This window comes from Lagenorhynchus albirostris, chromosome 4, assembly GCF_949774975.1.
Source record: "Lagenorhynchus albirostris chromosome 4, mLagAlb1.1, whole genome shotgun sequence".
NCBI lineage: Eukaryota > Metazoa > Chordata > Mammalia > Artiodactyla > Delphinidae > Lagenorhynchus > Lagenorhynchus albirostris.
Genome location: NC_083098.1, coordinates 110846616 through 110862901, shown reverse-complemented (window position 1 = coordinate 110862901; position 16286 = coordinate 110846616). Strand labels below are relative to the sequence as shown.

At 45.3% G+C, this 16286-nt stretch overlaps 1 protein-coding gene across 1 annotated transcript in view; it reads left to right on the top strand.

Moving 5' to 3' along the window:
• OTOP1 (otopetrin 1) overlaps window positions 1-3732 on the top strand; it is a 42970-nt gene extending 39238 nt beyond the window's left edge. Inside the window, exon 6 of the mRNA XM_060147056.1 lies at window positions 3196-3732. Within this exon, the coding sequence (XP_060003039.1) occupies window positions 3196-3366 (171 nt within the window). The 3' untranslated portion in view covers window positions 3367-3732. The remainder of the gene's footprint in view (window positions 1-3195) is intronic.
• Window positions 3733-16286: the final 12554 nt, after the last annotated feature.

The following is a 16286-nucleotide window of genomic DNA, read 5'->3' as shown; positions in this document are numbered from 1 at the left end:
CCTCCCAGAGGGGCAGGTCCCATCCCTATTCTTTTGTCTCTGTTTTTTCTTTTGCCCTACCCAGGTACGTGGGGAGTTTCTTGCCTTTTGGGAAGTCTGAGGTCTTCTGTCAGCATTTGGTAGTTGTTCTGTAGGAGTTGTTCCACATGCAGCTGTGTTTTTGATGTATTTATGGGGAGGAAGGTGATCTCCACGTCTTACTCTTCTGCCATCTTGAAGGTCTCTTCCTTTTCTTCTAATTTTCCCTGGCTTCTTGAAAATATATCCTCTGTGTGCCCACTGAGGGCCAGCAGTGCTGTGAGTGATGAGGGTGCAACATGCCCCAGAGCTCTGGTCTTCCTCCTATGGGGTCTATAAACCAGATGGCAGGACTAGCAACAAAAAATCAAACAGCAGAAATGCCTATAGTGCTGCGTGCCCTGCAGGGAAGTAAGAAAAGATGGGCGTTAGGTGGTGATTGGATGGCCATGGTAGATCACATGGCCAAGTTGGTGGGAAGGGCTTTCTCAGGCGGTGGGATTAGAGTCCAGAGCTGGATGGCAGAAGGAGCCATGGGTGCTCCAGGCAGAGGAATCAGCCTGTGCAAAACCCTGGGTGGGAAGAGCTTTCCTCCTTTGAGAAGAGGAGGAAGGCCATGTGACTGGGGTGGGTGGGTGGGGACAATCTGGGGAGCTGGGCTGGGGGAGGGTAAGGGACCATCTAACAGAGAGCTCTGCCATCCCATGTAGCAGGTAGATTTTATTTTAGATGTGCTGTGAAGCCCTTGGGTGTTTAACCAGGAAAGGGACACCATCTTATATAAATAGTTAATCTGGCGATGAGTGGTGAATAGACTGTAGGCTGAGAGCTTAAGCAGGGGGCCACTGCAATGGTCCAGGTGAGAGATGGGGGTGGTGGCCTGGCAGGTGGAGTGGAGAGAAGTGGGTGGATTGAGAATTGATGGATTGGGTGGCAGGCGGATTGTTATGAGAATGAGTGAGAAGATGAGGATGATGCCTGAAATTTTGATTGAGCCTCTGGGAGGAAGATGTTGCTGAGGAGACGGGGAGAAATGGGAATGTAATGTTGAGTTTGAGATGCATTTTAGACAACCAAGTAGCCGGTGGGATATACGAGCCTGCAATTCTCAAGGGTGGACCAGGATGGTGATTTAGGTTGGGAAGTCGTAGGCCCATAGCTGGTATTTACAACCAGGACTGGGTGAGATCATCAGGGGTCATGGGTATAGGGTAGAGAAGAGGACCCAGGAATGAATGAGCCCTGGGACCAGCCAACATTAAGAGACTGAGCAAAGGAGGAGGAACCAGCTAAGGAGGGCGGGAAGAACCAGCTGGCGTGGGAGGATGATGCTTAAGGACCCAGAACACAGAGAACACAGTGGGCTAGAGATATAAGCCCACGAGTGTTCTATATGAAGATGTTAACGAAAGCCACGTGTATCAGATACCCATTGCTGCGTAAGAAATGAGCCCTAAACTCGGCAACTTAAAACAACAGACATTTCTTATTTCACAGCTTCTCTGGGTCAGGAATCTGAGTGCGACTTAGCTGGGTGGCTCTGCTCAGGGTCCCTTACAGGCTGTGGTCAAAGTGCCCAATGGGGCTGCAGTCATTTCATGGCTGGATTTTGGAGGGAAAGGGGGTCTGTTTCTAAACTCGATTATGTGGCTGTTGGAAGGATTCAGTTCCTGGTGGGCTGTTAGGCTGAGGGTTTGAGTTCCTTGTGGCTGTGAGCCTGAGATCCCCCTCAGTTCCTCTCCATAGGCTGGCTCACATGGCAGCCAGCTTCCTCTCTTGCAAGAGGGGGTGAGCAAGATGGACTCCAGAGTCCTTTTGTAACTTAATCTCAGAAGTGACATCCCATGACTTGTGTCATATTCTGTTGGTTAGAAGAGAGTCACTAGATTCAGTCCAACTCAAGGGGACAGGGCTCCACAAGATTCCCAGGAGGTGGGACCATTGGGGGTCACCCGAGAGGCTGCCTGCCACAGTGTAGGGGTGGAGAAAGTTGTAGAAATGTCATTGTGAGAGGGAAGCAGGTCTAGGAGCCCAACAATTTAGGGGGAGGTAGAGGAGGAGGAACTGGGACAGGGAGGCTGAGAAGGGGGAACCAGTGTGTAGGTTCCACGAGCACCAAAAGTAATAGGTTATTGCTTTATGTTTTGCAGACTTAGTTGCCATTTTATTCTCACCTGAGCCCTCTGAGACAGGTGTTAGTATTCCCATCTTATAGGTGAGGAAACTGTGGCTTGGAGATGTTAAATTATAGTCTGTAAGTGGCAGGAACCCAGGGCTGGTTCCATGGCATGTGCTTCTCTTCCCGATCAGGGGGATGTGGGCAGGGCCTGGGCTGCCTCTCTAAGCCAAGAACAAGGCAGAAAAAGGACCACAGAACTCACCAGCCCAGACCCACGTGGCTGGGACCCCCGAGCACCAATGGTGAAATGTAAAGACGGGTGTGGGAAACAGGGAGCACCACTGTAGGAAAACACTGGGGGCTATGGGAACACACAGGGAGTTCCTGCCTGCCTGGTTAGATCAAGGAGGACTTCCTGGAAGGGGAGGTGTCTCAGGACTTGGAAGAAGGTAGGACTTAGCAGAAGGAAGACAGGGAGTCCCTGATAGAGGAAGAGGCAGGAGCAAAACCCTGAAGGCTGGGGAAAGGCACATTTGGGGGCTGTGCACAGCCCGGGAGGGCCAGAGTGAAGGGCGTGACGAGAGATGTGGAGACGTGGATGTGTTCCCGATCACTGAGGGAATTTGGACTGTCTCCTGAAGGCATTTGGAGCCCTGGTGAGTGGTCAGCAGAGCAGTGACAAGGTCAGATGTGTGCTTTATAAAGATCACTCTGAAGCCACGTGATGTGCTGGAGCGGGGTGGGTGGGGGGAATCGAAGGCACCCACCGTAGTTGGGGGGATCATGGGAGGCATTGCAGCAGTCCGGGGAAGAGGAGACGGAGGACCAGACCAAGGTGAGGGCTGTGGGGATGGAGAGAACCAGGTAGGTGTGAAGAGCATTCATGCAGGATCGGGGCTCAGTGGACTGGCTCAGTGGACTCCATAGAGATGGGAAACACGCAGGGGCTGCTTACCCCTGTGACAGGTGTGACTCGGTCTCCCTGAGTCCAAGTCAGCGCCTGGGTTTGTGGGGGGGCCCCCGGGCGGCTGCTAGGACCACCTCCTCTTCTCTTGCAGCTCTGGATCCCTCCCGCCTTTGGCTGCCGCCCCGAGTATGACAATGGATTGGAGGAAATTGTCTTTGGCTTTGAACCCTGGATAATAGTGGTCAACCTGGCCATGCCTTTTTCTATTTTCTACCGAATGCACGCAGCTGCCTCCCTCTTTGAGGTCTATTGTAAGATATAATCTGTATCCACATCAAAGACTGAGGAGAGAGCTAACAAGAGAATTCAGTGGAGCCACCTGGGAAAGGCGAGGTCGGGCAAATATTGCCTTACAAATGGGAGAAGGGCTGCCTTTTGTCTGCGATAATTGTTTTTCCCATGAGCTGGAATTGCCCATCACCCTGGATGAGTGTAAACCAGTTAGATCAAAATCTGAGATGGCTGAAGTCTGCCCTTGGTTAGTTAATTCTAATTGAACCTAAATTATTTGATCTCCTTCGAAATGAGATCCTCTGTTTTAGAATAATGTGATTTCAGGTTGGAAAAAAATATATCCAGTTTGTTTTTCATTAAAATATTTTCTGTTATCATGTTACTGTATACAACCTTTTCCTGACCATCTGCATAGTCTAATCACCTTTAAATTTTATCTTTCCCAGAGCTGATGAATGTAGCTAAAATCACATTTAGTTTATATTGTACTTTCTGAATACGTTTCATTTTTTGAACAAAGTTATTTTTATCGTCTGGATGGAAATTTTTGTATAGATCAATATAAAGACATATTTCTCACCTGAAATTTTGGTATATTTTCATTTGTAAAGTTTTTTTTTAATACATTAGTATCTTTCACTATAAATATATATATGATTATTTTAGAAAATTAGGACATTTCAGAAGAGAGAAAAATCCCCTAAGATGCCATTGTTCAATTGACAGTCATGTTTTTCTTCCAGTTTAATTGAGATGTAATTGACATATAGCACTGTATAAGTTTAAGGTGTACATTAATGATTTGGCTTACATCATGAAATGATTATCACAATAAGCTTCGTGAACACTCGTCATCTCATATAGATGCAAAATTAAAGATAAGGATCTTGACAGTCAGTTTTTAAACATCTTGATGTGTTTCTTTTAACTGTGTTGGACTCACAGGATTCTTTTCATTGTTGTTTTGTTATACCTGCCAGAGATGATGCGACATATTCAATTTTGTATGCAGTTTCCCCTCAACAGTATGGCACAAACCTTCCCACCCGCATTGTTATAAACTCTTTGTAAATATAATTTTCATACTATATTCTATTCTATTGAGTACCATAATTAACTTTGTTTCCTATTGTTGGTTTTAGAGTGTTTATAACTTTTTGTTTTTATCAGTGACTCTGCAAAAATCCACCATATATGTAAAACATTTTCTATATTTAGAATTGCTTCTTAAGATATTTCCTTAAGGGCTTCCCTGGTGGCGCAGTGGTTGAGAGTCCGCCTGCCGATGCCGGGGACGCGGAAGATCCCACGTGCCGCGGAGCTGCTGGGCCCGTGAGCCATGGCCGCTGAGCCTGCGCGTCCGGAGCCTGTGCTCCTCAAAGGGAGAGGCCACAACCGTGAGAGGCCCGCGTACCGCAAAGAAAAAAAAAAAAAGATATATCCTTAAAATCAGGATGCCATATCCAAAGGTTATAAATAGTTTAAAGCCTCTGAAGGAATATTGACATTTGGGATGGCTTTGTATATGCTTTTTCTTAATTCTTTTAAAATCATAATAAAATTAGTTAACTTACTGTAAGTACTAATGTGAACATCTTTTCATCTGAGTGTATATATATATATATATATTTTTTTTTTTTTTTTTGACAACACAGAGGGACATAAGAAACACCAAAATTTTTAAATAACTGAAATACTTTATATTCATTTTTGGAAAAAGTAGGAAATGGGCAGATAGACTAAAAGCAAAGTAAAACATTATCTATCATACTTTCCATCTAGGGCAGTGGTTCTCAACCGTGGGTGATCTCGTCTTCCAGGGGACTTTAGACAATGTCTGGAGATATTTTTGTTACCGCTAGGGGGCGTTACTGGCATCTAATGGGTAGAGGCCAGGGAAGCTGTTAAACATCCTCCAGTACACAGGACGGGACTGTTTCCACCACAAAGAATTATTCTGATCCAAATGTTAACAGTGCCTAGGTTGAGAAATTACCATCTAGAGGTTACTGCTGTTAATTTTTGGTACCTATAAGTACACACACAGACACACACACAGTCACACAGGCCCAAACGGGATTGCTTTTATGTATATTGTATTTGCATGTAACTTGCTTTTGAAATCTTAATACACCAGCAAGCTTTGTAACTATTTTAGGGTCCCCCGGCATCGATTCTCACACTTCTGAATGCATTAGAATCATTGAGGGAGCCTGTTAGGATTCCTGCCTTCCCAGCTAGAAGGTCAGCTTCTGTTGGTCTACAGCGGGGTCCTGGATGCTTAAATAAGCATCTCAGGTGATGCCAACTCCCTTCCAGAAGCATCTCAGGAGTCCATGCACCTCAAGTTAAGACTCCAGAAGGACATTTCTCGACATTGTGTTCTCTTCTGCAATGTGACTTTGCACGGCTTCAAAGTACATTCCCTGGAGGGAGGTACCATTCCTCATGTAGTGAAACCCTGATGTTGGACATTTAGAGACATTTAAGTGGTTTGCTTCTTTGTTTGTTTGCTATTATAAATGACACCATGGCAAGCATCTTCTGCTGAGTTTTTGTGCACATTGGTAAACGACACTGTGTGAGATTACTACACGTGAATGCCAATTTCTCCAAAAGATCCCATTTTGGTCATTATTAATTTCCCCCCATTCTAAGCACATCAGTACAGCCCTAGGGCCTCAGTCTGTGGGTTTTAGGCCCTGCCAAAGAGATATAGGGAATCACAGTAATGCTGGGAACAACTGGTCCAGGTGTGGTGGTTTTGGGGTGGGCATGGGGCACCATCAGAGCTCAGAAAAGTCAGCATAGCCTTGCTGGGCTCACGGCTTTTGAGGAGGGATCTTAAAGATGTCCCTGAACAAGAAGAGCCCACAGCCTCAGGGGTGGCTATTCCAGCCAGGCAGCTTCTACCCACAAGTAGTTAAGCATCCCGACTCACCAGTTGAGGCACCAAGGAAAATTTATTACCTTAATGCAATTCACAGAAAAGGAACCAGAGTGTGCAGTTAACAAGTGTCCAGATCTCAGGGCTAGAATAAGAGCAATGCAAATTAAAATAACAATGAGATACTATTTCCCATTCATCAGATTGGCCGGGGTGGTTGGCAAGATGTGAAAGAAAGGGAATTCACATACACGGGTGGTAGGAGAGTATATTGATAAAGCCACGTGGAAGAACAATTGGCAATGTTGACTAGGGCTACAGGTGCATATTCCTTAAGACCTAGCAATACCACTTGGTGTGTGTGTGCCCCAGAGGTACCCTCACTCACACGTGTTCGTCACACATAGGAGATGTGTTCAGAAATGTCTACAGCAATAGTGCTTGTCATTGGGAAAAACTGAAAACAGCCTAAATGTCCATCAGTTAGGAGTATGAATAGGTAAATTACGGACTAGTCCTACAATGGAATATTTTTTCACAGGAGTGAAAAAAATGAATGGGCCAGAAAAACATGTATCAACCTGGGTAATCCCTCAAGACAATGCTGAATTAAGAATGAAGTAGCACGAAGGTGTAATTAGTATGATACCGTTAATATAATGTTTCAAAACAGACAAAACAATTCCTGATATTTAGGGGATACATCCATACACAGTAAAATTATAAACACACATGAAGATAGGATGCATCCCAAGTTCAGTGTGGTGGTTACCTGTGGGCTGGGAGGGAGGTCTGGAGTGGAGACAAACGGCTGAGTGCACGCAGTGCCTGAAATGTTTGATGTCTTAGACAAAGTGATCGGTATAAAAGTATTCATTATAGTTTCTTCTGTGCTTTTTGATATGCACAAGATATTTCATAATAAAAACATTTGAAAGAAAGAGAAAAGAAAGTCAACATAAGGAAGATGAACTCAGAGTCATCAGAGAAGGTGAACTTGCAATATTCATCCATCATTGCTGGGACGAGGGTGTCAAGGCTACTGCTGTGTGGTCTCCTGGGCAGGTAGATCCCAGAGGTGGAGTAACTCAATGCCATTAGCTGTAAACATCACCCGACTCACTCCCCAGGGATGATTCCCTGCCCGTCAGGAAACCCGACATGGATTTGTTTTCCCATGTGGTTCTCTACTGTGGGAACCGATGCCCTTGGCGCTCAGGTTACCAGGATAATCTCTTTCTCATCTGTTCCCACCTGTGGCAACCTGATCAGGGAAGAGCCTATGCATTTGGTAGCTTGAGCTCATTCATCCCTGACCCTGGTCAAGGCAGGATTTGAACTCATGAGTTTTGGGTACCATGGCTCTTGGTGAGGCTGAATGGAAGGGCAAAAACTTTGGACCTGGACACCCAGGGTCACAACTAGCCCCATGGAACCTGGGTGTGCCTTAGAAAAGATTTCCCTTCCATAAGACCTTTTATGAACTGCTGGACTAAACCGCACCAGCATCTGCCTAGTCGTCCTTGCCTGGAGGTCAAATTAGCTTCCTTTGTCTCCCCACAGGGAACAGGAAGCCCAGTTGGAGTAATTACTACTCTCGCCTGCTCACTGCATAACCCTTCAAATTCACCAAGCTCCTCATGTCTGTCTCTGTCTATGAAGTCTCAGCTCCCAGCTGACCTCACTGGATAAGCATTACTACTTTATTAGAATGGGGGGTAGGACTTCCCTGGCAATCCAGTGATTAAGAATCTGTGCTTCCACTGCAGGGGACATGGGGTTCGATCCCCCGTCGTGGAACTAAGATCCCGCATGCTACGCGGTGCGGCCAAAAAAAATGCAGGGAACCTTTGACCATGCCTACATCACGAGGAAGTTGTAGCATTTGGACCACTGAGCCTTTTAAAAACCCATTGCCTTTCCTCTCTATTAGACATATCGTCTTAAAAAGAAAGCCAATTTGGTAAAAATATCATTCAAACAGTTGCTTGAGGATGTGTGTACAGGCCAATGCATCCACGGACAGAACATCTCCCTTTTCTCCCAGCTGTAAATTGCTACACTTAGCTTCACAGGGTGAAGAGTGAGCGGAAGCTGCTGCAAACAGCTGGTTCTTCCCTGGGACTACGAGCGTTGCTGTGGAAGAGGTGACCAGCAGGGGACGCTGGTGCCTTTCCTTCTGAGCCCACTTCACTTGCACTTTCAGGCCAAAGTGAGGGGAGATGTTGTGGTGGCAGCCTAAGGGTAAAAATGCCCCAATTGTACTCTATCCATAGCTCTGGGTTCCTGCGATGTGTCAGAGATGGCTCTCACCATCCCAGCGGAGGGCTGGGAAAATTCTGAGTTCTCACAGGGAAGTTGAGAACTAGTTAGTTTCAACAAGGATGCTCCTTCCACGTTCCCTCACCACCTCCCACTTCCTGGGGGAGGTTTGGAGGAACAGGGTGTATGCAGGGTGTTATGAGGCTGGGGTGCAACTTGGTCAGGGCAGCTGGCGGGAGGGCACTCTGTGGGGTCTGATGGGGAATGACCGAGACATTAGCTTGTCCTAAAAGCAGAGCCGAGGGGACCGTGGTGAGGAGACAGGAGAATGATGAGTGTAGTGTTTTAATGCTCAAAAGGGATGGTAGTTCTGGTGTGGTGTTTCAGCTGCATTAATAACATAGGAAACACCACAGTGATGACGGTATGTTAATTGTCTAAAAAAAGTAAATCAAATCAAGTCATCTGCTAAAAACCCTTCAACGGCTTCCCGTTGCTTTTAGAAGAATGTACAAACTCCTAACCGTGGTCTGTTGGGATCTTCAGGAGCTGGCCTCTGCAGCTCCATCTTCTTCTCAAGCCAGGCCCTCCCTCTGCCTCCCCCTCCCCCAGCCACCCCCGCCTGCCTGCACTGCTCCAGCCACAGCCGTCTCCCAGGGCACGTCCTTGAATATTCCAAGCTCTTCTGCTCCTCAGGACTTTTGCAGTGCTTCCCACCCCTCCTTGATCATCTGTCTAAACAGACCCTCTGTTGTGCTTCACCTCGGTGCCCTTTACGATTACTTGCATAGTTAGTTACTTGTTTTTTTGTGCTTTTCTCTTGGGAGGGTGGGGCTTTGCCTCTTTCTCTCCCAGGGCCTCACCACGTGGGTTGCATGACCACATGTGCTGCTCTCTCGACCCCAGACTATCGCAGGGCGTGGGGAGACCCTGGGAAGGCTTGTGATTGGCCAGTTTCAGACCTGGCAGAACTTCTCTGCCCGATTCTAGTCCACATCTGCGGACCCTCGTTCGCCTTTAAGGCACAAGAGGGCGCTTTAAGCCTGGTGCTTAATAAAGAGTCCAGACAAGACCGTGCATTAGGATGTGCTCACCTCTTCCTGCTCTGCATCAGGAGCTAAGCAGGGCACCCAGTTCTACGGAGGCCTGTAGGTGGGGTCTGTTCTCCTCCGTAGGGAGGAACCAGCGGCCAATCACTTCTTCCCGCCGGGACAGGAAGTGATCCGACCGTCTCCCCGACAGACTGACAGCCGCAAGGGCTGCCTACGTGTCTTGGCAGATGTTTCTAGAACACCCGTCTTGGGTGATTGGTCTAAGCCAAGCATAGTGACAACCTCCTCCCCTTCACTGGGCATCGGTATGGACGGCATGGAGGTGGGCATGTGAATAGCTCTAGACCAGTTGGGGGTAACGTATGCCTGTGAGCTAAGAATTGTTTTTACATTTTGAAAGTTTTTTTTGTTGTTGTTGTTGTTTTCGGTACGCGGGCCTCTCACTGTTGTGGCCTCTCCCGTTGCGGAGCACAGGCTCCAGATGCACAGGCTCAGCGGCCAGCTCCGCGGCATGTGGGATTCTTCCCGGACCGGGGCCCCGTGTCCCCTGCATCGGCAGGCGGACTCTCAACCACTGCGCCACCAGGGAAGCCCTGGCAGCAAGTTATTATTATGGCTACACGGACAATTTCAGGTCTCTGCCTCCAGGGGTGCTGCCGAGTGTGGACCAGATGTCTCTCTTTGCACACAAGCGCTGCTCCCGAGATTGCTGGTCCTCAACATGGCCCAGAGAGCCCGTAGGAGGAAAGACAATGCCCCCTAAAGATGTCCACACGTCCTAATCCCTGGAACCTGTGAATAGGTCACCTTAGAAGGCAAAAGGGACTTTGCAGATGTGATTAAGTCAAGGATATTAAGGTGGGAGATTCTCGTGGAATATCAGGGCAGGCCCTCAATGTAATCACAAATGTCCTTATAAAAGGAAGATTTGACTATGGAAGAGGAGGAGGCAATGTGATCACAGAGGCAGAGATTGAACTGATGTGGCCACAAGCCAAGGAGTGCCAGCAGCCACCAGAAGCTGGAAGAGGCAGGGATGGGATTCTCCTTCAGGCCTCTGTTGATGGCTCTGCCAACGCCTTCATTTCAGTCCAGTAAGACTCATTTTGATCTTTTGATGTCCAGAACGGTAAGATAATAAATTTATGTTTTAAGCCATAAAGTTTGTGGCAGTTTGTTATAGCATGCATAGGAAATGCTTTTTCCCTTTGCACCAGAAAAAGCTGGATGGTCCAGGGCACTACCGAGCTGTCTGTGTCTTGGTTTCGCTGTCTGCAGATGGAGTGGGTGAGCAGCATGAATCGGGTCTTGGCTTCAATGACACACCTCCTCTGGGTTGGTTCTATTACTCTGGCCTCCCTTCTCAGAGCTGTTTGCAGGCTCATGGCCCTCTTCTTGGCCATTTGGTGTTGGAATTTCTGCGGGGCTATACTGGGTCCTCTTGGCTTCTCACTGCTCTTCTTGGTGGTCTAGTTCATGGCCAAGGGCTTGCCTACTGTACAGATACTGTTGGCTCTGAGATTTGCATTTTCAGCCTGACCTCTCAACTGCAGGCTGGTTATTTCCAGCAGCATACTTGGATGTCTCAAAGGCATTTTATACTGAATGTGTCCAACACCAAACTCAAGATATCCCACTCCTCTGGCTACTTCTCACTTCATATTTTCCATCCCCATGGATTGTTCCAGCCTCTGTCTGTTATTCAAGTCAGACATACAAGGGCTGTCTTTACACCGCCGTTATGCCTCGTTTCCAATCAGTGGCCACACCTGTCACTTCTACCCCCAAATACCTTGGTTGCATCCACTTCTCCCCACTTCCAACCCCACCACCTACTCCAAGCCACCATCATCTCCATCTTGGTCTTCTGAAGTAGCTTCCTCACTCGTTTCTCCAGTGCATCCCTTGCCTCTACCAGTCTGTCCTTCATGCTATGGCTGGAGTGGTGTTTGAGAAAGGCCAAGATGCTCCTGTCCCTCCCCTGCCCAACATCCTCCGGTGGCCTCCCCTCACTGCTGAGACAGAGAAATTTACCTTGGCCCTGGGTCCCGCATGGTCTTTCTTGACCACCTCTCCAGCCTGATCTCATATCACTTTCCTTGTGCTTCACTTTTCCTCTGTGCTCCATCACACTGACTAGCTTCTTTAGTGTTTTGAATGTGTTATGTTCCCTCCTGCCCCAGGACCTTTGCACTTGCTGCTTCCTCTTCCTTTCAGTTAGTTAATTCCTACTCATCTTTCAGATCTCCATCCAAACAATGGTTTCTCAGGGAAGTCTTCACTCATCCCTAGACCAGATCTGGTGTCCCTATGAACTTTTGCAACACCATTTAGCTTTCCTTCACTGTCTATCGTACCTTTTAATCATACAATTATGTGTAAGATTGTTTGAACAGTGGTCCTTTTTTTTTAAAACCACTTAACTGTAAGCCTCAAGAGGGAGAGTTTTTTTTTTTTCCTGAGGACTGTGTCCTCAGTCCAGGAGAGGAGGAGCGCCATAATCATTGTCAAATGAAAAAATAAATGAATGAATGCTTAAAGATCTTTTAAGACAAAAATGGGGAACTGGAAGATAGTTTCAATACTGTGGAAAACTCAGTAAGAAAACATGTATTTGTTTGATATTTGGCTAGGACGGTTAAAAAGTTATTTATTTATTTGCTATGGAAAAACTCAGATAAACTTTGTGAGGTCACCTTTTCTTGGTACCACTTCCTAACTGAACTGTGAAGGGGCTTCCACACTCCAGATGGAGGGCTGTGATGGGGGAATTACAGACTGTGAGCTCCAGGGATGGGGACTGAGTCTTCATCTCTTTAATTCATCTCTGATGTTCAGTACAGTGTCGACCGAGCAGGTATTTAGCAAATATCAATGATGACACACACTGCTAATTGCTTTCCGAGAACAATTCCTTTGCTTGCTAAGAAAACCCTGACTTTGGTTGGGGACTCAAAGTGCCCGGTCTCAGGTGATGACTCACGGTCTGTTGAAGCCTAGCACAGGCAGTTTTTTCCCTTTTCCCTGATACTGGAAACATTTTGCAGTCTGCCTTGTAGCTAGGAGTGGCCACGTGGTTCCCTTCTGGCTAAGGAGACATAAGGTCCTTCTAAGAAGATTTTCTTCACTGGTGACAGGTGAGAGACACATCAAGAAAAGTCCCGCTGACATAGTCTTCCCCATTTTCCTCCTGGAGTTTGAACTTGGTCATGATGCCTAAAGCTGTAACAGCCATCCTGTGACCATGAGGCTCCAAGGGCACAAAGCCACAACCTTGAGAAGGTGGAGCATTTGGATAAAAAGATGAAAAGATTCTGGGTCCTCAGTTGTATCACTGAGCTTTTGCACCAGCCCTTGCCGGCTCCCTCTGCATTTCCTGTTATGCATGTCTTGAGTGCATAAAACACGAATAGTCAGGCTTTCTGTTATGCACAGCTGATAGCACGCTTAATCAATATATTTATTTAAAATTTCTTTTTAAAACAATTAATTAAAAATTTAATTGAAGTATAGTTGATTTACAGTGTTTCAGATATACAGCAAAATGATTCAGTTATACATACATACATACATATATTTTTTCAGATTCTTTTCCATTATAGGTTATTATAAAATATCGAATACAGTTGCTTGTGCTATACAGTAGGTCCTTGTTGTTTATCTATTTTATATATAGTAGTGTGTATCTGTTAAACCCCAATCCCCAATTTATCCCTCCCCCATCCCCTTTGGTAATAAGTTTGTTTTTTATGTGGGTCTATTTCTGTTTTGTAAATAAGTTCATTTGTATCATTTTTTTTTAGATTCCACATATAAGTGATATCATATGATATTTGTCTTTCTCTGTCTGATTTACTTCACTTAGTATGATAATCTCTAGGTCCCTCCATGTTGCTACAAATGGCATAATTTCATTCTTTTTTATGGCTGAGTAATATTCCATTGTGTATATGTACCACGTCTTCTTTATCCATTCATCTGTTGATGGATATTTAGGTTGCTTCCGTAAAATTTTTTTTATCTTGAAATCATTTCAAGCTTACAGAAGAGTAGTAAGACAAAGAACTTTCATTTACCCTTTACCCAGATGCACCAGTTGTTCTTGACCACGTCTCTACTGCATATATGGCCTGATCTGATGTGATCTGTTATAGATCCTCTCCTGGAGCATGTGAAGTTTAGTTTAGGCATCTGGCTCCTTTTCCCTTAAACATTTCAGCAGGTATTCTCTAAGAACAAGGGAGGTCCAATGATCAAATTCAGGAAATTTAAGGTTGCTGCCATACACCTGTCTTAATTGTCAATGATTGTTGATTGTCAATGGTCTACTTGTCAATGACTGTCTAATGTAGTGTCCACATGAACGTTTTGCCAACTGTCGCAATAACATCTTTTAAAGGGTCTCCTCTGATCCCTGGCATGCTTCCATGGTCTTCTTTAATCTGGAACCGTCCCTTGGCCCTTCTTTGTCTGTTGTGACATTGATACTTCTGAAGAGTTCAGGTCAGTTGTTCAAGGTCCGCAGTGTGGGTTTGTCTGATGTTTCCTCGGGAGCAGGGATGCTACATAAAGATGCTGTGTCCTTGGTGCCTCACATCGAGGGCCACTTGGTGTCTGTTTGTCCCACTCCTGGGGGTGTTAACTTTGTTCACCTCATTGAGGTTTCTCAACAGTGAAGTTACCATTTTTTCTCTTTGTAATTAATAAATAATATGAGTGGAGGTGCTTTGAGACAATGCAAATATCCTGTTCCTTTCCAAACTTTTACTTAGTGATGATTCTTGTCTAAATCAATTATTACTATTATGGTTATAAGATATGATTTTATTTTCTTCTTTTTAAAATTTTTTATTGAAGTATAGTTGATTTACAATATTGTGTTAATTTCTGCTGTACAGTAAAGTGACTCAGTTATACACATATATACATTCTTTTTCATATTCTTTTCCATTATGGTTTATCCCAGGAGATTGAATTTGGTTTCATGTGCTATAGAGCAGGATCTTGTTTATCCATTCTATGTGTAATAGTTTGCATCTACTAACCTCAAACTCCCAGTGCATCCCTCCCTCCCCTCCACTCCCCCTTGGCAACCACAAGTCTGTTCTCTGTGTCTGTGAGCCTAATTCTGTTTCCTAGATAAGTTCATTTGTGCCATATTTTAGATTCCACATATAAGTGATATCACATGGTATTTGTCTTTCTCTGTCTGACTTACTTCACTTAGTATGATAATCTGTTGCATCCATGTTGCTGCAAATGACATTATTTTATTCTTTTTTATGGCTGAGTAGTATTCCATTGTATATATATGTACCATATCATCTTTATCCATTCAAAAGATGTGATTTTCTAATTCTCTTATTCCTTTGATGTTTATTTATTTTATTTTATTTTATTTTTTCTTAGCCAATGGCTTGTTTTTAAAAAAATTTTCTTTTCTTTCTTTATTTTTTAACATCTTTATTGGAGTATAATTGCTTCACAATGGTATATTAGTTTCTGCTTTATAACAAAGTGAATCAGCTATACATATACCTACATCCCCATATCTCTTCCCTCTTGTGTCTCCCTCCCACCCTCCCTATCCCACCCCTCTAGGTGGTCACAAAGCACCGAGCTGATCTCCCTGTGCTATGTGGCTGCTTCCCACTAGCTATTTTACATTTAGTAGTGTATATATGTCCATGCCACTCTCTCACTTCGTCCCAGCTTACCCATCCCCCTCCCTGTGTCCTCAAGTCCATTCTCTTCGTCTGTGTCTATTTTCCTCTCCTGCCCCTAGGTTCTTCAGAACCATTTTTTTTTTTTAGATTCCATATATATGTGTTAGCATACAGTATTTGTTTTTCTCTTTCTGACTTCACTCTGTATGACAGACTCTACGTCCATCCACCTCACTACAAATAACTCAGTTTCGTTTTTTTTATGGCTGAGTAATATTCCATTGTATATATGTGCCACATCTTCTTTATCCATTCATCTGTCGATGGACACTTAGGTTGCTTCCATGTCCTGGCTATTGTTTTTTTGTTTTTTGGGTTTTTTTTTGCGGTACGCGGGCCTCTCACTGTTGTGGCCTCTCCCATTGCGGAGCACAGGCTCCGGACGCACAGGCTCAGCGGCCATGGCTCATGGGCCCAGTCGCTCCGCGGCATGTGGGATCTTCCCAGACCGGGGCACGAACCTGTGTCCCCTGCATTGGCAGGCGGACTCTCAACCACTGTGCCACCAGGTGTCCTGGCTATTGTAAATAGAGCTGCAATGAACGTTGTGGTACATAACTCTTTTTGAATTATGGTTTTCTCGGAGTATATACCCAGTAGTGGGATTGCTGGGTAATATGGTAGTTCTATCTTTAGTTTTTAAAGGAACCTCCATACTGTTCTCCACTTTTCATGTTTATTAATTGTCATTCTACTGTAAGGAAGCCTCTTTCCCCTTCCCTCCCTCCCTCCCTCCCTTCCTTCCTTCCTTCCTTCCATCCTTCCTTCCTTCTTCCCTCTCTCCCCCTCTTCTTCCTTCCCTCCTTTTTATTCTTATCACTATGGATTCATGGATTTTCATTTTATTCAATAGGTTATAATCCATTATTATTATCAATTCTGATGCTCACACCGTCCCAGGTTTAGCAAGTGGGAGCCCCTTCAGCTTGGTTGCTGTGCCCTTTTCACATGTCTCCATCAGTCTTTGAGCACTCTCTTGTTTTCTGGCACCACAAGATGTCCCAGGCTTGTGTGGTACCTT